This window comes from Poromitra crassiceps (assembly GCF_964638095.1).
Source record: "Poromitra crassiceps genome assembly, chromosome: 26".
Classification (NCBI taxonomy): Eukaryota; Metazoa; Chordata; class Actinopteri; order Beryciformes; family Melamphaidae; genus Poromitra; species Poromitra crassiceps.
Window position 1 is genome coordinate 5816234 of NC_139640.1, and position 25380 is coordinate 5841613.

At 44.9% G+C, this 25380-nt stretch overlaps 1 protein-coding gene across 1 annotated transcript in view; it reads right to left on the bottom strand.

Annotated features, from left to right (window-relative positions):
- Positions 1–845: 845 nt before the first annotated feature.
- The window catches only part of cdk14 (cyclin dependent kinase 14), a gene marked incomplete at both ends in the record, with an annotated part of 130183 nt that continues 105648 nt past the window's right edge, over positions 846–25380 (bottom strand). Inside the window, 4 exons of the mRNA XM_083661173.1 lie at positions 846–961; positions 3160–3299; positions 11125–11173; positions 20964–21027. Of these exons, the coding sequence (XP_083517299.1) occupies positions 846–961; positions 3160–3299; positions 11125–11173; positions 20964–21027 (369 nt within the window). The remainder of the gene's footprint in view (positions 962–3159; positions 3300–11124; positions 11174–20963; positions 21028–25380) is intronic.

Sequence of the window (25380 nt, forward strand, 5' to 3'; positions counted from 1 at the left end):
TCATTACGTCTGCACGCTTAAAACACCTGAATTCCTTATTCTCATATCCTTAATATGTTACATACCGAATGCAGAATTTTATTTAATTTTCCACTGATCATGTCCTTTCATTTTACAGTATATTTTAATACTGTCTCTTCTCTTTTTTCTTTATCTCAGTATGCTGTACTTCTGATATTTTGCACACTGTCACATTAGTGTAATTCATTGTTTGTCACTTTTTGAAACTATTCCGTACATCACATTTGGGTGTGTGTTAAACACACAGACAGTGCTGTAGCGGTATTTGTGTGTGGTGGCTTTTTTTCCCCGTGCATAATGCTCGTGCATTCCTTTATAACTGGGAACTGGTAATCTTACGACTTCAAAGGTCATGAGCTGGGACGGTGACGTCACCAGAGCTGGTATTTCCCATTCCAAACTCGTAGGAGCCTCAGCAGCCCCGACCTAAAAAATCCAAGATGGCTGCGCCGCGCAACAACAGTAGTTATAATCGTAGTAATGTTGTTTAGCACTTCTGTTTTGTTTGTGTCTCATTAAATCAGCTGTACACACAGCACTGCATAACATCTATCTGTGTGGACATGAGGCTGCAGTGTTTGTATGCGCAAAATGCCGCGAAATGCCATGTTATCAACTGTTATTGCTAACAATGGCTAGCGACTGGATCTGACCAGTGAACAGTGAACTTCCCAGCTCAACTTTTCTGCAAATGGAACGCTAACAAAACGGATGTGACGTCATTTAGCCTCCACATCCCAGTTCTTTTGGGATAAAGGAACGCACCATAATGCATCCAGGACGTACCTGTCAGGCGGCCATGTTGGGGATGCTGCCTCCTCAGGTCAGTGCTTGCTGCCAGAAGAGCCTTTCCCATGACTGTTCCTCCTCTGGCAGACCTGTATGCTGTCCCCACACTCTGTCTGCAGCTTCACACCCGGCACCGTGAAGATAGAACACACTGCAGGGAGGACCAAGAGGAGAGGATTACAACTGTGTAGCCCTATAGAGACACTGCATGAAATAGGCATCACGGGGGAAAAGCTCTGTTCATTTCCACACCAGCGTCATTTTCCTTGAATTAAACATAGCTAAAAGCTGTTGTGTGGTGGGGCTGCGCAGACAACAAATGTAAGTTTTTTTGTACTCCTGAGCAAAACAAGGAAGCCATTGAGAATTGGCAAGAAGAAAAATGTGGATCTAGCTGTCAAGGAAGTAAGTTGGAGTGTTCATCTTCCGTATATACAATCTTTTTGTGCAAAACGCAGCCTTGCACGTGACATAGGAGAATGCCAGGATTGGAGGGGGGGGGTTCTGTTTTCCCCCGTCTTGGGCGTGGCTTCTGAATGACACGTTACGCAGTGTCTCTATGGAAAGAAGACAAGCTTCATTATGGCCTACAATGGAGAATAGCTGTTTGTGAAAAATAGGAATGGTCCTTTTCCCAAGCACACCGAGTCTGTGTGAACAAGGAAGTCCATGCTTAACCCATTGATACCTGATGCAGCATTTGTGTGTGTATCCCTTTAAGACCGCGAAAATGAGGGATATACATGCAAATGCTGCATCAGGTATCAATGGGTTAAACAAAGCATTAAACATGTTAAACATAGGCCCTGTCCAATTCTCAAGTGAACGAGCAATATAGGTGGCATTTCTAGGTGGAAACTTATAATTAGGCTGTCTGAAAACCAGTTTGATACAGTTTGATACAAGTTCACTGGATTTGGCTGAAATTGGCCAACATCACATCAGTTTCTTTCAGTTTTTATTTTAGAATAGTCAATAGCATAAACCATTACTTCATTTTAGTGCGGTCAGTTGTTTGTACGGTGTCAGGAAAGTCACTTTTGATGGATACTAGGAAGCATCCTATGTGCATGCCAAAAAGACAGCATGGGAGGATAAAGAGAGCAAGAGAGTGAGCGAGCATGAGAAAAATGTAAATAAGGTCTCTCTCTCTCTCTCCCTCTCTTTCTCTCGCTCGGTGACCGCTGCCTCCTGCTCCTCTCCCCGCACATAACAGCCCTGCTGGGTGCTGATAACAGGATTACTACCGTCGGAAAATCCTAATCTGGGGGAATTAAAAATGGAATTCTCCCATAAAAAATGACCACCCTGTGGGCTGTGTGTGGCTGCGGCACACTCAGGTCTGCAGAGCGGCTCTTTCACACCGCTAATGAACAGCGGCTTAAGAGATTGGCACTGCATGTATATGTAGCCCTGTCAAATCATATGGATATGCAGTCTTACTTCCTGCTTTTCTCTCTGTACCAGCGTGTGAAAAGTATGAATCGCGGTGAACGGAGCGTTACTTTTTTGATCCCGTTTGAATTGCGCCACGGGGTACACACGTAAAATTTTGTCAATTTGAAAAATAACTATGCATGTCAAGAAAGTGGTGATATTATAATGTACCAACTAATGCTCATACAACCACAGTGGAGACTTCAAGAACAACAGGCACAAGGGCGTCCGGGTAGTGTAGCGGTAGATCCCCTGCCTACCAACATGAGGGTCGCAGGTTCGTGCCCCCCATGTTACCTCCGGCTTGGTCGGGCGTCCATACAGGCACGATTGGCTGTGTCTGCGGGTGGGAAGCCGGATTAAGGGTATGTGTCCAGGTCGCTGCACTAGCGCCTCCTCTGGTCGGTCAGGGTGCCTGTTCGGTGGCGGAAGGGAACTGGTGGGAATAGTGTGATCCCTTCCACGTGCTAAGTCCTGCCGGTGAAGCTCCCCCCGCTGTCAGGTGAAAAGAAGCGGCCGGCAACTGCGCACGTGTCGGAGGAAGCCTGGTGCTAGTCAACGGCTCTCCCCAGATCGGCAGAGGGGGTGTAGCAGTATTGTTTGTATTATTGTAATAAAATAAAATAAAATAAAGAAAAAAGAAAAAAAAGAATCTGCTGCCTGTGTAAGCTACAGATGATAACTTTATCCGTAAAAAAAAAAAAAAATCTGGTTAAACGGTTAGACGCTGCCAGAAGGTCCCGTTGTAACCATTGACATCCCTAATGGCAGTATAATAATTAATAATGAATAATTTGGATATATTATATATATATATATATATATATATATATATATTATTATATTGTCCCATCCCCCAGTGGATATATTGTCCCATCCCCCAGTAGGCGGCAGTAGAGTGAGGGTACGTACTGTCCGTCAGCTCCCAGAGCCGTGGAGGCAGGTGGCTGAAGTACTCGTGGTTCAGAGCTGCCTGGGCCGACAGGCGGCTCTTTGGGAAGCACTGGAGGAACCTGGAAGCCAACTCCTCAGCATGGTCCACGTAGCCCAACCTAAACACAACACACACATCAGACAGGGAGGTAAGTCACCAACCTAAACACAACACACACACACACACATCAGACAGGGAGGTAAGTCACCAACCTAAACACAACACACACACACACACATCAGACAGGGAGGTAAGTCACCAACCTAAACACAACACACACACACACACATCAGACAGGGAGGTAAGTCACCAACCTAAACACAACACACACACACACACACATCAGACAGGGAGGTAAGTCACCAACCTAAACACAACACACACACACACACACATCAGACAGGGAGGTAAGTCACCAACCTAAACACAACACACACACACACACATCAGACAGGGAGGTACGTCACCAACCTAAACACAACACACACACACACATCAGACAGGGAGGTGAGTCACAATTCCGTCAAGGCGTTCCTGAGATATCGTGTTAACAAGCTAGAAAATGGCATTCATGAGGTCACAGTGAGCTTGAACTTTGGCCTTTGACCACCAAAATGTAAGCAGTTCATCCTTGAGTCTAAGTGGACACTTGAGCCAAATTGGAAGAAATTCCGTCAAGGCGTTCCTGAGATATCGCGTTAACGAGCATGAAACGAGCAGTCGTAAGGTCACAGTGTGCTTTAACTTTGACGACCAAAATCTAATCAGTTCATCCTTGAGTCCAAGTCGACGTTTGAGCCAAATTGGAAGCAATTCCGTCAAGGCGTTCCTGAGATATCGCGTTAACGAGCTTGGAAATGGCGTTCGTTAGGTCACAGTGACCTTGACCTTTGACCACCAAAATCGAATCAGTTCATCCTCGAGTCCAAGTCGACGTTTGAGCCAAATTGGAAGCAATTCCGTCAAGGCGTTCCTCAGATATCGCGTTAACAAGTTTGGAGATGGCGTTCATGAGGTCACAGTGACGTTGAACTTTGAGAGCTTTGAACACCAACATCTAATCAGTTCATCCTTGAGTCCACGTCGACATTTGAGGTAAATTTGATGGAAGTCTGTCAAGGCGTTCCTCAGATATCGCGTTAACAAGTTTGGAGATGGCGTTCGTGAGGTCACAGTGACGTTGAACTTTGAGCTTTGAACACCAACATCTAATCAGTTCATCCTTGAGTCCACGTCGACATTTGAGGTAAATTTGATGGAAGTCTGTCAAGGCGTTCCTCAGATATCGCGTTAACAAGTTTGGAGATGGCGTTCGTGAGGTCACAGTGACGTTGAACTTTGAGCTTTGAACACCAACATCTAATCGGTTCATCCTTGAGTCCACGTCGACATTTGAGGTAAATTTGGCGTTCCTCAGATATCGCGTTAACCAACATGAGACGGATGGACGGACGGACGGACAACCCGGAACCATAACGCCTCCAGCCTGGCTATCGCGGAGGCCTAAAAAGAACAACAAAGGTAAACAAAGGAGCAATCAAAATGAGTGTGTAGACAGACTGCCTTACCACTTTCATTTCATCCATAGCAGATATAACCTCAGTTCTTTCTAATCTATTCATTCGTCCCTCAGATAGGGCTTTCACACCGGCAGGGCTCCGTGCCGGTTCCGGTTCCATAACCCTAATCTGAACGGCCGGCGCGTTCAGACCGAAAAAATAATAGGTTCGGAACCCGAAAAGTTGGTTCTCAGCGGAACCAACAAATAGTTGGTTTTTCCTTGGGAACCGTGACATCATCAGTAGGCGTGTCTCATTCTAGGCTGTGAAGACGAGCAGGAAGGAGAAGAAGGCAGTGACACCACAGAGAAAAATTATTTGCAGTGGTCTCCTGAGGAAACCAAATGTTTAGTGGCGATTTGGTACAAAGAAAGAGCAAGTCATATGCCGAACTTGCAGAAGAGAGGGCCAAGGCTGGGTTCACTCGAACGCCAGACCAAATAATTAATAAACTTAAGAAAATAAAAAATAAACTGAAGGACTACCGAATAATGTCCTCCCACTTTGGTTCCGCTTAAACTGGTGTGAACACGGGCTGGTTCGCCAGAAAGCACCAAGGTTCTGAGACTCCAGAACGGAGCCGGAGCCAGAACCAGAACAGTGTCTGTCTGAAAGCGCTAGAGAGACCAGACCACCTCACATTGATCCTGATGCACAGAGCTGCTTATGACAGGAAACAATAACAACCCGCTTCTTAATGACGCTGAAGCTTTGCTGACTCGGGAGGAAAAGCACACGGTTACCTTCCTCTCCGGAGCTCGCCAAGTGGGTCACTATAGAGAAACGCCTCCCAGCCTGTGTGTGTGTGTGTGTGAGAGAGTGTGTGTGTGTGTGTGTGTGTGTGTGTGTGTGCGTGTGTGAGTGAGAGAGAGTGTGCGCATGCATTATCTCTTAACTCCTTCAAATCCAAACTGAAAATCTATCTGATGAATCACACATAGCCCACACATCACACATACACCTCACACTGCCTTTTTAACCCATTGATACCTGATGCAGCATTTGTGTGTGTATCCCTTTAAGACCGCGAACCGCGTTAACACACAAATGCTGCATCAGGTATCAATGGGTTAACTGTCTGCTTTCCCATTTGGGTTGCTCTTCTATTTTCCTTATGTTGTTATTTTCTTCTCTCTCTCTCTCTCTTTTTTTTACTATTGCTTTTCTTTTGCTTATTTATTGTTTGCTTGTTTCTGTTCTCTTGTGTTTGTTTATATTTTGTATGCTTTGTACGGATTATTGTACGGATTATTGGGGCGGCTGTAGCTCAGGAGGTAGAGCCAAGGTCGTCCACCAATCGCTTTGGATGAAAGAGGTCGGTGGTTCGATTCCCGCCTCCTGCAGTCTGCATGTCGAAGTGTCCTTGGGCAAGACACTGAACCCCAAATTGCTCCCGATGGTGTGCCAGCACCCTGCGTGGTAGCCTGCCGCCATCGGTGTGTGAATGGGTGAATGTACCTACTGACTGTAAAGCACTTTGGATAAAAGCGCTATATAAATGCAGGCCATTTACCATTATTATTAATATTGGTTTAATTTCTGAGGTAGAGACCCAGAATAAGTCCAAATAGGACGAATCAGCGTGACGTCACAATCCCCCCAGAAAATGCGGAACCCCGCAGCAGTTAAAGGAACACTCTGCCCATTTTCAACCAGCTTTGTATCATTAGAACATCAGTAGTATATCAGAAAACTGTCAACTGTTTTGAAGTCTGTCATTTAATTTGACAGTTATTGAGTGTTAAAGTGTGGACCAGTGACATCACTGGTCCACACTAACTCAAATTAATAACTCATTAACTCAAATCAACTCTCAATAACTGTCAAACTAGATGAATGATGAATAGTTTGACAGTTATTGAGAGTTGATTTGAGTTAATGAGTTATTAATTTGAGTGTTAAAGTGTTAAAGTGTGGACCAGTGACATCACTGGTCCACACTTTAACACTCAATAACTGTCAAATTAAATGACAGACTTCAAAACCGTTTACAGTTTTCTGATATACTACTGATGTTCTAATGATACAAAGCTGGTTGAAAATGGGCGGAGTGTTCCTTTAACTAGTAGGAGTTGTGCCAAACAAACGTTAATCTCTCAAAAACGAATACATCACATCACATAAGTAGTTCAAGAGTTTGATACGAGTTTAATATGTAGGCTATGTCGTGTTAACGTTGTGTGAACTGTCGCAGTTTTTTAAATGTAAACACCACAGCTGGGCTAGAGTGAGACGCTCAAGCTCAGGCTCCATAGGGTCCCATTGCCGTCCCCCCCCCCATTTGTTTCCTGTCTCTCCCTGCACATGCTTTTGTTGATTTCCTTTTCTCTGTTTCTGTTTTTTGTGCAAATAAATATATAAATATATATTATATAAAGTAAATAAAAAAATCTGTGTTTGTGTCACTGAACTGAACCAGTCCTACATACTGTAACAGCATAGCAAGAGTTGGGGGGTTGGGGTGTTGAAGATAAACGAACGGCTCCAAACTCTGTCCGTAATTAGACATCCACTCCATTAAATATTAATAATATATAATTAATATAATTAATTAATATATAATATAAATGTTATTCTTCCAGTCCTCTCTGTGGTGTTCGGCAGGCTGCTCATGGTCCTGGGCTCTGACAGGCAGCCCACTCCCATGCCTCTCAATGGAGCTCTGACAGGCAGCCCACTCCCATGCCTCTCAATGGAGCTCTGACAGGCGGCCCACTCCCATGCCTCTCAATGGAGCTCTGACAGGCAGCCCACTCCCATGCCTCTCAATGGAGCTCTGACAGGCAGCCCACTCCCATGCCTCTCAATGGAGCTCTGACAGGCAGCCCCACTCCCATGCCTCTCAATGGAGCTCTGACAGGCAGCCCACTCCCATGCCTCTCAATGGAGCTCTGACAGGCAGCCCCACTCCCATGCCTCTCAATGGAGCTCTGACAGGCAGCCCACTCCCATGCCTCTCAATGGAGCTCTGACAGGCAGCCCACTCCCATGCCTCTCAATGGAGCTCTGACAGGCAGCCCCACTCCCATGCCTCTCAATGGAGCTCTGACAGGCAGCCCACTCCCATGCCTCTCAATGGAGCTCTGACAGGCAGCCCCACTCCCATGCCTCTCAATGGAGCTCTGACAGGCAGCCCACTCCCATGCCTCTCAATGGAGCTCTGACAGGCAGCCCACTCCCATGCCTCTCAATGGGGATCTCAACTGGACTTATCAGCGCCGGAGAGACAGAGGGGAGCCTAAATCTCTGCACAACCCATCAGCGCCACTCAGCCAGGAGGAAGACACACAGAGAGAGAGGCAGCCTGGATAACAGCCTGGATAACATCTCTCATGCAGCTCAAACCCTCTGTATCACTCAGCTGACAAGTTGAAAGGGAAGTGATGTTGATGTATGAGCAATAGGGTTTTGTGGAAATGATACCGATGCTTTGCTACTTTATACTGAAAAAAGGCCTTATAACCAGCGTTGGGGGTAACTCATTACAAAAGTAACATATTACATGTAATATATTACTTTTAGCAGTAACTCAGTAATATAACTTATTACTTTATAGGATTTCAGTAATATTATATCAGTTACTTTGTCAACTAACTCAAGTTACAAATTGAGTTACATTTGATTCAATCAAAGCACATATTTAAAAAAGATACAATCATTTCCTAATCAAACTGTGTGTTTTTTATGCAAATAACCACTATAGATGACAATAACGCGTTTCAACCTCACTGGGTCTTCGTCAGGCTGTAGACCCAGTGAGGTTGAAACGCGTTGCGTTTTTCCTGCCCGTGTCTCATATTTGTTTGAAGTTGTACATTGTATGTAAACCTGAGGTTACCTGCGTACCAACACTTCTGGATTAAATTGTTCTCTAAAAAGTAACCAAGAAGCTCCTTATTCCACTATTGAGCATTATGTCATCATAAACGTGGTGAATGCACGAGTCACAACATGTACATGAGAGTGTTTTGAGTAGGAACATTCCTCTCTGCTAACACTGTCAGCTAGGCCAGGCCTAAGCTAAACACCAGGCCTAAGCTAAACAAGCACACGTCTCTCAGCCGCACCATCTCCTCAAATGATCACTTCAAAACTCATGGGACAGACAGACACATTCCTCCTTCAGCGGGCAAAGCAGACGCCTCTGCGTGTTTTGGTATTGCGTGACCTGAGAGAGGCCAGGCAGAAGAAAGCACCTGCTCGTGTCGTTCGCCCACAGAACTTGAATGGGTAGAATTCCTTCCACAGCATAAACTGGCGATTCTGGGGTTTTAAGGGTTATTTGGTGACAACATAAGTCTGGGGCAGGCTTTAAAGTGTGTCACAACTGCTTGAGAACTGAGCAGATGAGTTAGCAACCTCAACTGAAAGCTAACGTTAGTGATGAAGCTAACATAGCTTGATCAAAGAGTGGACTTCTCTCTCGAGCTCTTCTAGTCAATGTTAGAAATCCATGGAAGCAAGGAGCTGCTTTGGTTCTTGCTGTGAAACCTCTCAGCTCAGCGACTTGCCACGAGTCCATTTATACGGAAGCTACGTTACAGCTAGCCACCAGCTTTCATACGGAAGCTACGTTACAGCTAACCCTCAGCTTTCATACGGAAGCTACGTTACAGCTAGCCCCCCGCTTTCATACGGAAGCTACGTTACAGCTAGCCCCCAGCTTTCATACCGAAGCTACGTTACAGCTAGCCCCCAGCTTTAATACGGAAGCTACGTTACAGCTAGCACCCAGCGTTCATACGGAAGCTACGTTACAGCTAGCCCCCAGAATGGGAATGACCGTTCTATCCTTTCGAGCTCTGTGTGTCCACCCCACCGCTACGGGGAGCGGTAGACCGCTTCTTCTCAGCCACGCTCTGCAAAGGCTGTCAACCCGGGAGCTGTTTTTTTTGGAGGAAAAGCTTTGTGTCTTTATCTAAATACACATCCTACAAGCAGATTTCACCACGTCTGACTCAGTGGATGATGAGGGTGTTGCACAAAGAGACGTTCAAGGCAAACAGGGATCTATTCATTGGCAAACAGGCCTTAGCATGCAGCTATCAACACACTCGGCGATGCGGAGGCGGACGATACTGTCTTGGGGAAATCACGCCCAGGATACTGTCTGACTGATACACAGTAGGTTTTAGAAGGCTTATACTGATATGTTCTGCTTTAAAGCTGCTAATAGCAATGTCTTTAAACATCAGCAGTTGCATGTCAACAATATGACTGTGTGACAGGGACAAGCCTTGTTTGCTAACAATTATATGTGAAGCGCTGTGAGTGTCTAGAAAGGCGCTATATAAATCCAATCAATTAAGTATTTAGTGATCCTAAAACAGTTGTTTGTTGAGTGCCTTCTTCAACATCAAAACGTATAATAATATGTAATATGAAAACAACAAACGACAACAACAGAAAAAAACAACCTTTTATCTTGATTTGTGCAATTCCACGCATGCCACTTGTTACGCACGCACGCACGCACACACACACACACACACACGCACACACACACACACACACACACACACACACACACACACACACACACACACACACACATATCAACCTATAATGATCCTTCACATGGAGGAAAAGGAAATTAACCAAATGATGTTAAATTGGAAGATATGTGCTTGATGTAAGTACAGTATTTGACCAATTGTCATCAAAGATGTCAAGTTTGAGTTGTTAGGTTAAATGTAATTCTCTCCATTGTGTATATCTTATAAACTAAAGCCACTTTCAGACATGAACTCCGGGTCAGGTCAGGGTTGCTTCCCCTGCAGTTGGCCCGCGGGCCGTAGTTTGGCCACCCTTGCCCTAAACTCACACAAATTAGACCATGGAACCCCCATTTGATAAGATTTTGCCCCAGGGTCCCGCATCTGATAGGATTTTTGCTCTTATATGCTTTATTACAGAAAGTGTATGGAACCCATACGTCATTACATTCTGGCTGTGTGTTACTTATGGTTGGAATTATTGTGAAAATAAATTATTTGCATTTTTTCTGGGGACCCCTCAAGGACCTCTTTGAGAACCACTGGTGTAGTGTGTGAGCTGCAGAAGCCTCGACACCCGGTGGCTGTACAACGACGACAGTGTTTAGATAAGACGACGCCCTCTTTCGGGGCGTGTGTGTGTGTGTGTGTGTGTGTGTGTGTGTGTGTGTGTGTGTGTGTGTGTGTAAAGCTGTGTCAGCCTGGTGGGGGTTAAGGGTCAGAGTTGTTACACTCTGAACATTAGCCATGGGAATAAACATGTCCCGGTGAGCAGCAACACCCTTTGACCTATGCTTGTACATGCATACACACACACACACACACACACACACACACACACACACACGCACACACACACACCATCTGATTATTTGAATAATCCACTTACTTATTCCACGCTTGTCTGAGCTTCTTGGCGCTGTACACCGTGAAGCGGTCTGTGATGGGAGAGAGAGAGAACAGTTATGAAATCATTTCACCCAAAGCTCTCAAGTGAAAGTGCATGCATCTTATTAGATGTAAGCTACATATACATTAGGCCTGCACGATATGAGGAAAATCTGTGATGTGCGATAACATTGTTCAATATATCAATGACGATACGACTTGTGATAAATAAACAAATATTAAAGTATGCATATTAGCTATACAGTTCCTATGTCTTTCTGCTTTAATAATGCTAACAGACCCCAAACATAGCCTATGCCCACTGAATAAAGAAATTAAATACACACTGACTCTAGCTGAAACTACACACAGCGTGTTTGGGCTTTGGCAGAGGGGCGGAGCGCACTGTTGCAAGGGAAAGGTGTACGCTGGATTTACAACACAAGACAAAACGATCAGATGCTGAGTGGGAATGCATGACGCATGTCAATAAAACCACTTTTGTTATTCATTGCGTTTCAGGCAGTCTTTGCCATGTGTTTATTGTGCATGTTCATATTGCGATGACGATGAAAATACGATTCATTGTGCAGCCCTAATATACATACATACATATATACACACATATACATGTACATAATATACAGTATGCTGCATTTTTCAAACACACCTTCAAATTGGACTGATAAGAAACACTTGATTAAGAAAAGCAAAACTACTGTATATACCTCGTACAATATGACTCATGAAATAAGATTTTGCGGAATCGTCAAGTTTAAAATTGGTAGGTATAGACGGGTTTCTTGTATACAAACATTAGCGCGCGCATCACAGGGACAGAGGATGACGAGAAACGCATCGAGCTGATCGCCCATTGGTTCAACACAGGTGCATCACAAACCCACAGTGAAGTGTAGAAACTTCAATTTGATATCTATTCCAAGCTGTCACTCTACATTTGACATAAATACCACCTGTAATGCCTACATTAACAATAAAATAAGTAGGGCTGAGTCATTTGAGCAGTGAGTGTGGGTGGCGCTAATGCATGTTTTAATTTGTTTACAAACCGCTGTTAAACTAAACTGTAGAAGAAGAAAAGCAGCAGCGAGTGTGCTGTCGGGGGTGTTCGACTTGTTGACGCCTCGCCTGACTGCGCTCGCCTGCTCTCGTCTGCTTTCCAGGCGAGGCAGCAGTCAACTCAAACGAGTGTGTGGAGCGTACAGTCTAAGGTGTGGAGAGGCTTTCTACCCCGGTGATGTGCGCGCATCTATGTGATGATGTTGCACAGAAACCCGTCTATTGAGGTGAAAGAATATTGTGGAAATAACAATTCCAATCCAATTCTAAAAGTTGACATTTTATTGAAATACTTGCCGTTTAGTTGATTATCCATTATGCCCAATTTAGAAATCGCGATTGAGAAAAAGGTTTGTGCCTTATTGTTCTTGTTATGTTATGTTGTTGTTATGTTATGTTATCCTTTATTTATCCCCATGGGGAAATTCATCCTCTGCATTTGACCCATCCTCTACTAGGAACCTTCCTAGAACTAGGAGCAGTGGGCAGCCGCAGTGCAGCGCCCGGGGACCAACTCCAGTTCTTTTGCCAGTACCTTGGTCAGGGGCACTGACAGGAGTCTTAACCCTAACATACATGTCTTTCTTTGATGGTGGGAGGAAACCGGAGCACCCGGAGAAAACCCACACGGACACGGGGAGAACATGCAAACTCCACACAGAAAGGACCTGGGACGGACCGGGGTTCGAACCCGGGACCTTCTTGCTGTGAGGCAACAGTGTTAACCACTGAGCCACCGTGCCGTCCTAAACGTTCTGTCTGTCCGTGCATCTCTATTATGTAAGTATTAGGGATGCACCGATCGATCGGCACGTGACCGGAAATGGCCGATTTTCACGTGATCGGCCTCGATCGGTGATCTGTTCCGGTCACTCTAAATAGCCGATTCTGTGAGCCGATTTTCACATGACGTGCGCGCACCCCAAAGCACCGAGACAGGCACCCAGCCACCACACCACACACGCCAGCATACCTTCCTCGTTGTGGATTTTTTTCACCGTCAGTGAAGTAGACAAAGCTCGCAGTTTGTCACACATGCAAGTCGAAAATAAGCCGTGGAGACAGAGGTGCGGCCGTGTCCCGCTCGGCTGGAGTCCAGTCAGAGCGGCTCGCTTCACCTCACTGGCCCCCCTCTCTCTGCTCTCTCTCCCCGGGAAGCGGTGCTCCAGCAACCCGCCACCGCGCACAGCCGGCTTGGCGAGTGTGTCCAGTATAACTATTCCCCGACCTGCTTTTCCATTCCACATCAGCGCTGCTGCCTCAGCCTGTCAAGTCATGTTGTAACGTGACGTGGATACAGGAGAGACTATTTGTTTCGTATTGCAAATAGAACGACATGAGAACGACGGACATAATAATAAAAATGCATCGGACTCACAAGTGTGCAACGTTTTCTGTGCGTGACGATATTTTTTCGGATGGCAGATAAAAATACGCATACCAAACTTCGGACTGTGTGTAAACTCCGCCTGATATTCAGACTGAAGATCGTTACTGTACCTCATAAACTCATTTCCCCTCTACTCAAGAGGACTGGTCTGGAGCCAGTCTATAAACTCCTTGTCCATGGATCATTTTGATGTTCTGTTGCACCTGTTTTCTTTTGGAAAAGTAAATGCATGATAGCTGTGGGATATAGGCTATTGGATTTAATTTAATTTTTGTATTCATTGTATTTGCACAAAAAAGCTCTGTCCAGTAGCCTAACCTGGAACACTTTTATTTTGAGATGTGTTTGAGTGAGAAGGTCCTACTTCATGCAAATGATAAGAATTGTTTATTTGTTTATTTGGATCCCCATTAGATGTAAGAATTGTTCTATGAATCTTAATTTTTAAACAAAGTTACAAAAACGTTTGTGTAAGCTGTCAATTGTTGTTTTTAGAAAAAAAAATCGGAATCGGCAAAAATCGGTATCGGCAAGTCAGACTATTCAAAAATCGGAAATCGGAATCGGCCAAGAAAATGGCAATCGGTGCATCCCTAGTAAGTATGTATGTATGTATGTATCTATGTATTAGGGGTGGGAGAAAAAATCGATTCACCTAAGTATCGCGATTTTTAATGTCACGATTTTTTGAATCGATCTTTTATTCCAGAATCGATAATCGCAAAAAAAAAAAAAAAAAATGTGGGTGCCCGCAGTCAGGCCACTCACTGAACAGCAGGCCAGGCGCTGCCTACTGGTTTACTAGTGGTTTTATTACTTTATTAGTTAGTCTTAAGTAATAATTACACTTCAGGGTTAAAGTGGGTGCATCTCATTGTAAAATTGGACTTGGCCCAAATTGGGCTTCAAACGACCCAAATTGGGCTTCAAACGGCCCAAATCTGGCTTCAAACGACTGAATTATGATCCCAGTCCGCCCGTTTTTAACTATATCGCCCCCCAGCCCTACTCATGATATAATATACAGTCTCTAGTGTATGATTCAACTTTTCCCATGTTCTAATCTAGTGTAAAAAAGCAAACAAACTGAAAAAAGAAAAGAAAAAAAGAAACAAAAATCGCAATAAATCGTAATATCGAATCGCAATAATCGTAGAATCGCAATACTTAAGAATCGCAATATATATCGAATCGGCACCCAAGTATCGTGATAGTATCGAATCGGGAGATAAGTGAATCGGCACAACCCTAGTATGTATGTATGTATATATGTATGTATGTATATATGTATGTATGTATATATGTATGTATGTATATATGTATGTATGTATATATGTATGTATGTATATATGTATGTTGTAGGTGTATTGTATTGTATGATTTGTGTCGGACCCCCTTGAAAACAAGATGATTCCTCTCTAGGGGCTATCCTTTAATAAACTATATCAAAGAGAATAGAGTTGGGCAGAAGGGGGCGCAGTTGAGCTAGTCTACATCAGAGCCGTATAATAGAAGAGTTCTGACATCTCCATTCACTCCAATGGACCAGTTTTTTTCCAGGAAGTAGAAAGTGGAACTCTTCAGTAAAAAAAGCAGCACTGTCGAGTTGCATCAAAATAGACAGTGTTGTACTTTGAAAGGGTTTTTCATCCCTTGAAATGAATCAAATTGTACATTATCTGCTTTATTTTAGCATGCAAAAGTAGCGCGAGACCCATTCCTGGCTGTTCATTGGCTAATGATTCTTGCATTTTGGTCCTCCGCTGACGCCACTCTCTTACTAGAGGACACTAGTCTACATAAAGCATGTATAGATGTTAGTTGTCTGTTCTCAGTATATTGAATTTAAAGCTGTACACACGTGTTCAGAAGCATTCATACATTGCAGAAATGAAGTGGGATTGGAAGAGAGGCTGCAGAGAGATACGATCACATGTGAGGAAATACTTGTGGAGCCTTTTCAGAACCGCAAAAGTGGGGGGAAAATACAACGGCAGAAGTATGCCTCAGCTCTGAGGTCAGGCCGCACCGTCATGTCCAAGATCACTACGCCAAGGGATGTGTTGCCAAAGTAGGGAGGGGGAAAGAGAGAAAGAAAGAAAGAAAGAAAGAAAGAAAGAAAGAAAGAAAGAAAGACTGATACCACAGCTGTGTTTTGGGAATGTCTAGCAGCTCACACTCCATTTAGAGGCTGCTGTGGAAACTTGAGTAGGTTTGAATCTGAGGATGCATTTAACAGACTGAGGCAATACTGCCACCTGCTGTCTATGTATCGTCTCTACGCCATCAATGACATTGGTATTGAATATTTAGAGTTATCTGAAACTATTATTCTATAGATGACCAGTAATTGACTTTTGGGGGCTTTTATGACCAACTCTAAATAATTCCTATCCTGTCTATTAAGAGATGATGTCCTAACAAAACATTAAATAATATGTATGTATGTGGATATTTCTATCTGACACTGAGACAAACTATTCTTACAATATAATCATCAGTCAATCATCAGAAAAGATAAGCACAAGGTCATTCAACCCCCAGATGTTTGTGTTTAATATTTCACACTGATTATAATCACTATGATCCATTCCCAATGCATGGTATATAGAATATATCATGTCTCATAATGCCTAATGGCCACCACTTCATGTGAAGTGATACCAGATGTCTGTCTGTGTCTGTCTGTGAGCAGGGTTACACTGTGTCTGTCTGTCTGTGAGCAGGGTTACACTGTGTCTGTCTGTCTGTGAGCAGGGTTACACTGTGTCTGTCTGTCTGTGAGCAGGGTTACGTTTGTCTGTCTGTGTCTGTCTGTCTGTGAGCAGGGTTACGCTGTGTCTGTCTGTGTCTGTGAGCAGGGTTACACTGCGTCTGTCTGTCTGTCTGTGAGCAGGGTTACGCTGTGTCTGTCTGTCTGTGAGCAGGGTTACGCTGTGTCTGTCTGTGTCTGTGAGCAGGGTTACGCTGTGTCTGTCTGTGAGCAGGGTTACGCTGTGTCTGTCTGTCTGTGAGCAGGGTTACGCTGTGTCTGTCTGTGTCTGTGAGCAGGGTTACGCTGTGTCTGTCTGTCTGTGAGCAGGGTTACGCTGTGTCTGTCTGTGTCTGTGAGCAGGGTTACGCTGTGTCTGTCTGTCTGTGAGCAGGGTTACGCTGTGTCTGTCTGTCTGTCTGTGAGCAGGGTTACGCTGTGTCTGTCTGTCTGTGAGCAGGGTTACGCTGTGTCTGTCTGTGTCTGTGAGCAGGGTTACACTGTGTCTGTCTGTGAGCAGGGTTACGTTTGTCTGTCGGTGTCTGTCTGTGAGCAGGGTTACGCTGTGTCTGTCTGTCTGTGAGCAGGGTTACACTGTGTCTGTGAGCAGGGTTACGTTTGTCTGTCGGTGTCTGTCTGTGAGCAGGGTTACGCTGTGTCTGTCTGTCTGTGAGCAGGGTTACGGACAAACTGCTGCTCTGATTTTCATGAAACTTGGAAGGCTGTAGCATGACGCCAAGAAAGAACCCGTTTAATTGTGGGGCGGATCCGATCTGACTCACGACACGCGCGCACACACACACACACACACACACACACACACACACACACACACACACACACACACACACACACACACACACACACACCATAGCAGACTGGACTTTTAGGCCATGGTGGAGGTCACTTCTAGCTCTCCCTGTGTTCTTGTGAAACGGTGCCAATGATAACATCCTACCTGCACACATCAGATGAACACATGTCATGGTTGGAAGCCAGAGTGTGTGTGTGTGTGTGTGTGTGTGTGTGTGTGTGTGTGTGTGTGTGTGTGTGGGGGGGGGGGGGGGCTCAGACAGCCGCACAGCTGTCCAACGCAGTGTGTGAGAGGCTAACTAGAGCCAACTGTAGTCATGGCCACAGGATGTGAGATTGTGTGTGTGTGAGAGAGAGAGAGAGAGAGAGAGAGAGAGAGAGAGAGAGAGAGAGAGAGAGAGAGAGAGAGAGAGAGTGCATGCGTGTGACTGCGAGTGTCACCCCGGTTGCTCCATAATTGGCCACTGGAGACAGGGGGGGTTGGGTGACATGTGTTTGTAACGCTGCCCACACTACCTCCTCCCCCACCATGGCTTCAGCCCTCTGTATGTCTCTCCTCTCTCTGTATGTCTCTCCTCTCTCTCCATCAGCTCTCTGTATGTCTCTCCTCTCTCTCCATCAGTCCTATGTATGTCTCTCCTCTCTCTCCATCAGCCCTCTGTATGTCTCTCCTCTCTCTCCATCAGCCCTCTGTGTGTCTCTCCTCTCTCTCCATCAGCTCTCTGTATGTCTCTCCTCTCTCTCCATCAGCTCTCTGTATGTCTCTCCTCTCTCCATCAGCCCTCTGTATGTCTCTCCTCTCTCTCCATCAGCCCTCTGTATGTCTCTCCTCTCTCCATCAGCCCTCTGTATGTCTCTCCTCTCTCCATCAGCCCTCTGTATGTCTCTCCTCTCTCTCCATCAGCCCTCTGTATGTCTCTCCTCTCTCTCCATCAGCTCTCTGTATGTCTCTCCTCTCTCCATCAGCCCTCTGTATGTCTCTCCTCTCTCTCCATCAGCCCTCTGTATGTCTCTCCTCTCTCTCCATCAGCCCTCTGTATGTCTCTCCTCTCTCCATCAGCCCTCTGTATGTCTCTCCTCTCTCTCCATCAGCCCTCTGTATGTCTCTCCTCTCTCTCCATCAGCCCTCTGTATGTCTCTCCTCTCTCCATCAGCCCTCTGTATGTCTCCTCTCTCTCCATCAGCTCTCTGTATGTCTCTCCTCTCTCCATCAGCCCTCTGTATGTCTCTCCTCTCTCTCCATCAGCCCTCTGTATGTCTCTCCTCTCTCTCCATCAGCCCTCTGTATGTCTCTCCTCTCTCCATCAGCCCTCTGTATGTCTCTCCTCTCTCCATCAGCCCTCTGTATGTCTCTCCTCTCTCCATCAGCCCTCTGTATGTCTCTCCTCTCTCTCCATCAGCCCTCTGTATGTCTCTCCTCTCTCCATCAGCTCTCTGTATGTCTCTCCTCTCTCTCCATCAGCTCTCTGTATGTCTCTCCTCTCTCTGTATGTCTCTCCTCTCTCTCCATCAGCTCTCTGTATGTCTCTCCTCTCTCTCCATCAGCTCTCTGTATGTCTCTCCTCTCTCTCCATCAGCCCTCTGTATGTCTCTCATCTCTCTCCATCAGCCCTCTGTATGTCTCTCCTCTCTCCATCAGCCCTCTGTATGTCTCTCCTCTCTCTCCATCAGCCCTCTGTATGTCTCTCCTCTCTCCATCAGCCCTCTGTATGTCTCTCCTCTCTCTCCATCAGCTCTCTGTATGTCTCTCCTCTCTCTCCATCAGCCCTCTGTATGTCTCTCCTCTCTCTCCATCAGCTCTCTGTATGTCTCTCCTCTCTCCATCAGCCCTCTGTATGTCTCTCCTCTCTCTCCATCAGCCCTCTGCATGTCTCTCCTCTCTCCATCAGCCCTCTGTATGTCTCTCCTCTCTCTCCATCAGCCCTCTGTATGTCTCTCCTCTCTCTCCATCAGCCCTCTGTATGTCTCTCCTCTCTCTCCATCAGCCCTCTGTATGTCTCTCCTCTCTCTCCATCAGCCCTCTGTATGTCTCTCCTCTCTCCATCAGCCCTCTGTATGTCTCTCCTCTCTCTCCATCAGCCCTCTGTATGTCTCTCCTCTCTCCATCAGCCCTCTGTATGTCTCTCCTCTCTCTCCATCAGCCCTCTGTATGTCTCTCCTCTCTCCATCAGCCCTCTGTATGTCTCTCCTCTCTCTCCATCAGCCCTCTGTATGTCTCTCCTCTCTCTCCATCAGCTCTCTGTATGTCTCTCCTCTCTCCATCAGCTCTCTGTATGTCTCTCCTCTCTCTCCATCAGCCCTCTGTATGTCTCTCCTCTCTCTCCATCAGCCCTCTGTATGTCTCTCTACCCACCCCCCACCACCCACAGCCCCCTAGCCACTCCCTCTACCCACCTCTCGAATCCTGACTCTCTACCACCTTCCTATCCCTACAGTGGCAGCAAAATGACTGATTAATGACTCGCACATCAACATTTAAATTGCCAACAGATTTGCAATTTTATTCCATCCAAAAGTCACATCTGATAATCATTTTTATAGATATTTTTTAGATTATCACCGAAGTTAATTACCGTATCTAAAAAATATTTATACATTTTTTTTATGCACAGTTGGCATTGCAAAGTGTTCCAAATACCAGCAAAGGTCAAAACTGTACTGAATTATAATTGGTCTTCAACAATAACCTAAAACAAAAATAAAAGATATGCACAGCTCCCATACAGTTTTTCAATGAAATCCACTATTTTACAAAGTGTTCACAACCACCCACCCACGCACGCGCACGCACGCACGCACACACACACACACACACACACACACACACACACACACACACACACACACACGTGGGTGTTACTGTTTGTTTGTTTCCCGTACCTGCTATGCTAAGTATATTAAGTTAAGTTTTTGTTTTACCGCCCCCCATCCCCCTACCCACCCCTCAAATCCCTACTCTCTAGTCTCTACATCCTTCCTATCCATAGCTATGCCCCCTATTCCTTAGCCTCACTAAACATCCATGGGTGAGAGACTGAGAGTGACTGACTGACTGACTGACTGACTGACTGAGTGTCCTCCTGACTTTGCCATCTTCTGACCCTGGCAGTGCCTGCTGGCCCAGCACCGTCGGAACAAATAAAAATGGTCAGATGGTTTATTGCATGGCTTCCTGAGAATCCATGCTTGTACAGTACAAGCCCATGCTGTGGCAAATCAACCCTCATTGGCTGAATAAAGACTAGGGCTGGGCAATATAATCGATACGGCAATATATCGCAATATTTTATTTCCCGATACTGTATCGATACTTGGATGCCAAGTATCGCGATATTATTATTATTATTTTTTTTTGCAGGCCATGCCATGCCAGGCCTCTGCATCTGGTGATTCCCACCCCTAATCGATACTGTATCGATATTTCCCATATCGATGCGTTCAGTTACACTCAACACTCAGTAGTTTTGACTAAATTTGTCCACTAACTTATCAGTATAAAGTGATGTACATATTATTACACTACCTGGGTGGTACACAGTGTGTTGTATCTTTAGCTCTATTATTTAATTTTGAGTAAATTCTGTAGAATATCGCAATATATCGCAATATGTATCGCATCGCAATATATCGTGATACAATCGTATCGTGACCCAAGTATCGTGATACGTATCGTATCATGAGATCCTTGCCAATACCCAGCCCTAATAAAGACCATCCATTGAATGTCCTCAGGGGGACAGACGTACAAGGGTGTGTGTGTTTGTGTGTGTGTGTGTGTGTGTGTGTGTTAATTGAAGGGTCTCACCTGGTTTGAAGTGAGGCAAGGAGTGAACACCAGGCCAGGTGTCCTCAGACGGGGTGCCCAGGACCTGAAGAGAGAACAGAAGATGGAGGGGAGAAAGTGAGAGTGGGGCAAAAAGCTACTTTCATTTGATTCTCATTCAAACTTTCCACTGCATTTCATCCATGATGTTTTATAAGGCATTACGAGTGCATTCAAACTCCTCATGCCCTCAACGATCTATAGATGTGCTTACAATAGAAAGTGAGAGAGATGGGGAGATAGAGAGAGGTATAGAGGGAGAGAGTTTGAGAGAGAGACTGCACACGATTGGCTGCGTGTGTCAGACTTGGCATTCCAGCATAGAGGCATCCCATAGGCTGTGAAACGGCCATGACAAGTCTATAGCGCACATTCTGTCTGAAGAGGCTGGCTGAACTCTCACGCACACCGCCTGGCTTTATGATGACAGAGCCCAGAGCAGCGGACATGCCTTCAACATGAGCCATCACAGCTGAGCGCCATAATAGTTTCCAGATCGCTTCTCTCTGATCTCCTCAATACTCTACAGTGTAGTCACTAGCCATGAAGCTTCTCTCTGATCTCCTCAATACTCTACAGTGTAGTCACTAGCCAAGAAGCTTCTCTCTGATCTCCTCAATATTCCACAGTGTAGTCACTAGCCAAGAAACTTCTCTCTGATCTCCTCAATACTCTACAGTGTAGTCACTAGCCATGAAGCTTCTCTCTGATCTCCTCAATACTCTACAGTGTAGTCACTAGCCAAGAAGCTTCTCTCTGATCTCCTCAATACTCTACAGTGTAGTCACTAGCCATGAAGCTTCTCTCTGATCTCCTCAATACTCTACAGTGTAGTCACTAGCCATGAAGCTTCTCTCTGATCTCCTCAATACTCCACAGTGTAGTCACTAGCCATGAAGCTTCTCTCTGATCTCCTCAATACTCCACAGTGTAGTCACTAGCCATGAAGCTTCTCTCTGATCTCCTCAATACTCTACAGTGTAGTCACTAGCCATGAAGCTTCTCTCTGATCTCCTCAATACTCTACAGTGTAGTCACTAGCCAAGAAGCTTCTCTCTGATCTCCTCAATACTCTACAGTGTAGTCACTAGCCATGAAGCTTCTCTCTGATCTCCACAATACTCTACAGTGTAGTCACTAGCCAAGAAGCTTCTCTCTGATCTCCTCAATACTCTACAGTGTAGTCACTAGCCAAGAAGCTTCTCTCTGATCTCCTCAATACTCTACAGTGTAGTCACTAGCCAAGAAGCTTCTCTCTGATCTCCTCAATACTCTACAGTGTAGTCACTAGCCAAGAAGCTTCTCTCTGATATCCTCAATACTCTACAGTGTAGTCAGTGGCCAAGAAGCTTCTCTCTGATCTCCTCAATACTCTACAGTGTAGTCACTAGCCAAGAAGCTTCTCTCTGATCTCCTCAATACTCTACAGTGTAGTTTTTTTTTGATTGATTGAGTTCTTTATTGATAATGAATACACAGTATATACAATATACATATATACATACACAGGCCCACCATTATCAAAAGGATAAAAACGCAATAAAGCTAACAGCTTATTTCCATTGCGGTCCTCATGATGACTGTTATAAAATGTGTACTGTTGTGTGTATGTCTGGATGTGTGTAAGTGTAAAACAGTGTGAGTGCCACAAGCACTTGTCAGAGTCTGGGGGTAACGCGTGGGTGTGCCTGCCACGCAGGGGGGAGAATGATATGGGAAAGTGGGGCACAGTGAATAACCAATAGAAATAAGCATAAAATAAAATAAAAGACAATTTGTGCTATTAGAAAATAAACCCATCAAATCCTGATAAAAATATACATTAAAATATAATCAAGTAAAATAAATAAAATAAAATAAGATCTAATAAAATACAGGGTCGAGTGAAACACCGGCTCAGTTACTGGCTGGCCGACAACAGGTCGCCCCCCCACTAGCCATGAAGCTTCTCTCTGATCTCCTCAATACTCTACAGTGTAGTCACTAGCCAAGAAGCTTCTCTCTGATCTCCTCAATACTCTACAGTGTAGTCACTAGCCATGAAGCTTCTCTCTGATCTCCTCAATACTCCACAGTGTAGTCACTAGCCAAGAAGCTTCTCTCTGATCTCCTCAATACTCTACATTGTAGTCACTAGCCAAGAAGCTTCTCTCTGATCTCCTCAATACTCTACAGTGTAGTCACTAGCCAAGAAGCTTCTCTCTGATCTCCTCAATACTCTACAGTGTAGTCACTAGCCAAGAAGCTTCTCTCTGATCTCCTCAATACTCTACAGTGTAGTCACTAGCCAAGAAGCTTCTCTCTGATCTCCTCAATACTCTACAGTGTAGTCACTAGCCAAGAAGCTTCTCTCTGATCTCCTCAATACTCCACAGTGTAGTCACTAGCCAAGAAGCTTCTCTCTGATCTCCTCAATACTCTACAGTGTAGTCACTAGCCAAGAAGCTTCTCTCTGTTCTCCTCAATATTCTACAGTGTAGTCACTAGCCATGAAGCTTCTCTCTGTTCTCCTCAATATTCTACAGTGTAGTCACTAGCCAAGAAGCTTCTCTGTGATCTCCTCAATACTCTACAGTGTAGTCAGTGGCCAAGAAGCTTCTCTCTGATCTCCTCAATACTCTACAGTGTAGTCACTGGCCAAGAAGCTTCTCTCTGATCTCCTCAATACTCTACAGTGTAGTCACTAGCCAAGAAGCTTCTCTCTGATCTCCTCAATACTCTACAGTGTAGTCACTAGCCATGAAGCTTCTCTCTGATCTCCACAATACTCTACAGTGTAGTCACTAGCCAAGAAGCTTCTCTCTGATCTCCTCAATACTCTACAGTGTAGTCACTAGCCAAGAAGCTTCTCTCTGATCTCCTCAATACTCTACAGTGTAGTCACTAGCCAAGAAGCTTCTCTCTGATCTCCTCAATACTCTACAGTGTAGTCACTAGCCATGAAGCTTCTCTCTGATCTCCTCAATACTCTACAGTGTAGTCACTAGCCAAGAAGCTTCTCTCTGATCTCCTCAATACTCTACAGTGTAGTCACTAGCCAAGAAGCTTCTCTCTGATCTCCTCAATACTCCACAGTGTAGTCACTAGCCAAGAAGCTTCTCTCTGATCTCCTCAATACTCTACAGTGTAGTCACTAGCCATGAAGCTTCTCTCTGATCTCCTCAATACTCTACAGTGTAGTCACTAGCCATGAAGCTTCTCTCTGATCTCCTCAATACTCTACAGTGTAGTCACTAGCCAAGAAGCTTCTCTCTGTTCTCCTCAATATTCTACAGTGTAGTCACTAGCCATGAAGCTTCTCTCTGTTCTCCTCAATATTCTACAGTGTAGTCACTAGCCATGAAGCTTCTCTCTGTTCTCCTCAATATTCTACAGTGTAGTCACTAGCCAAGAAGCTTCTCTGTGATCTCCTCAATACTCTACAGTGTAGTCAGTGGCCAAGAAGCTTCTCTCTGATCTCCTCAATACTCTACAGTGTAGTCACTAGCCAAGAAGCTTCTCTCTGATCTCCACAATACTCTACAGTGTAGTCACTAGCCATGAAGCTTCTCTCTGATCTCCACAATACTCTACAGTGTAGTCACTGGCCAAGAAGCTTCTCTCTGATCTCCTCAATACTCTACAGTGTAGTCACTAGCCAAGAAGCTTCTCTCTGATCTCCTCAATACTCTACAGTGTAGTCACTAGCCATGAAGCTTCTCTCTGATCTCCTCAATACTCTACAGTGTAGTCACTAGCCAAGAAGCTTCTCTCTGATCTCCTCAATACTCTACAGTGTAGTCACTAGCCAAGAAGCTTCTCTCTGATCTCCTCAATACTCTACAGTGTAGTCACTAGCCAAGAAGCTTCTCTCTGATCTCCTCAATACTCTACAGTGTAGTCACTAGCCAAGAAGCTTCTCTCTGATCTCCTCAATACTCTACAGTGTAGTCACTAGCCAAGAAGCTTCTCTCTGATCTCCTCAATACTCTACAGTGTAGTCACTAGCCAAGAAGCTTCTCTCTGATCTCCTCAATACTCCACAGTGTAGTCACTAGCCAAGAAGCTTCTCTCTGATCTCCTCAATACTCTACAGTGTAGTTTATTGAAGTTTATTGAAAATTTCTGGTACAGGACTATAGTCCTCTACACCAGACTCACACTCAGTACAAAAATAAAAAGAAGTCACGTTGTAATATACATTTAAAAAACAATACAACACAACAACATATAACATACATTAAAACAAAGTACCAGAGCCAAATACGTGGTCTCATAATAGAATCAACAGCCTGCCCTATAGTTATACAAGAAATTCTTTGTTAACCAATGTTTATCTAATCTGTTTTTGAACGTGTTAACTGAAGGGGCCTGCACCACCTCGTCTGGAAGTTCATTCCATTCTCTTACAGCACGAACT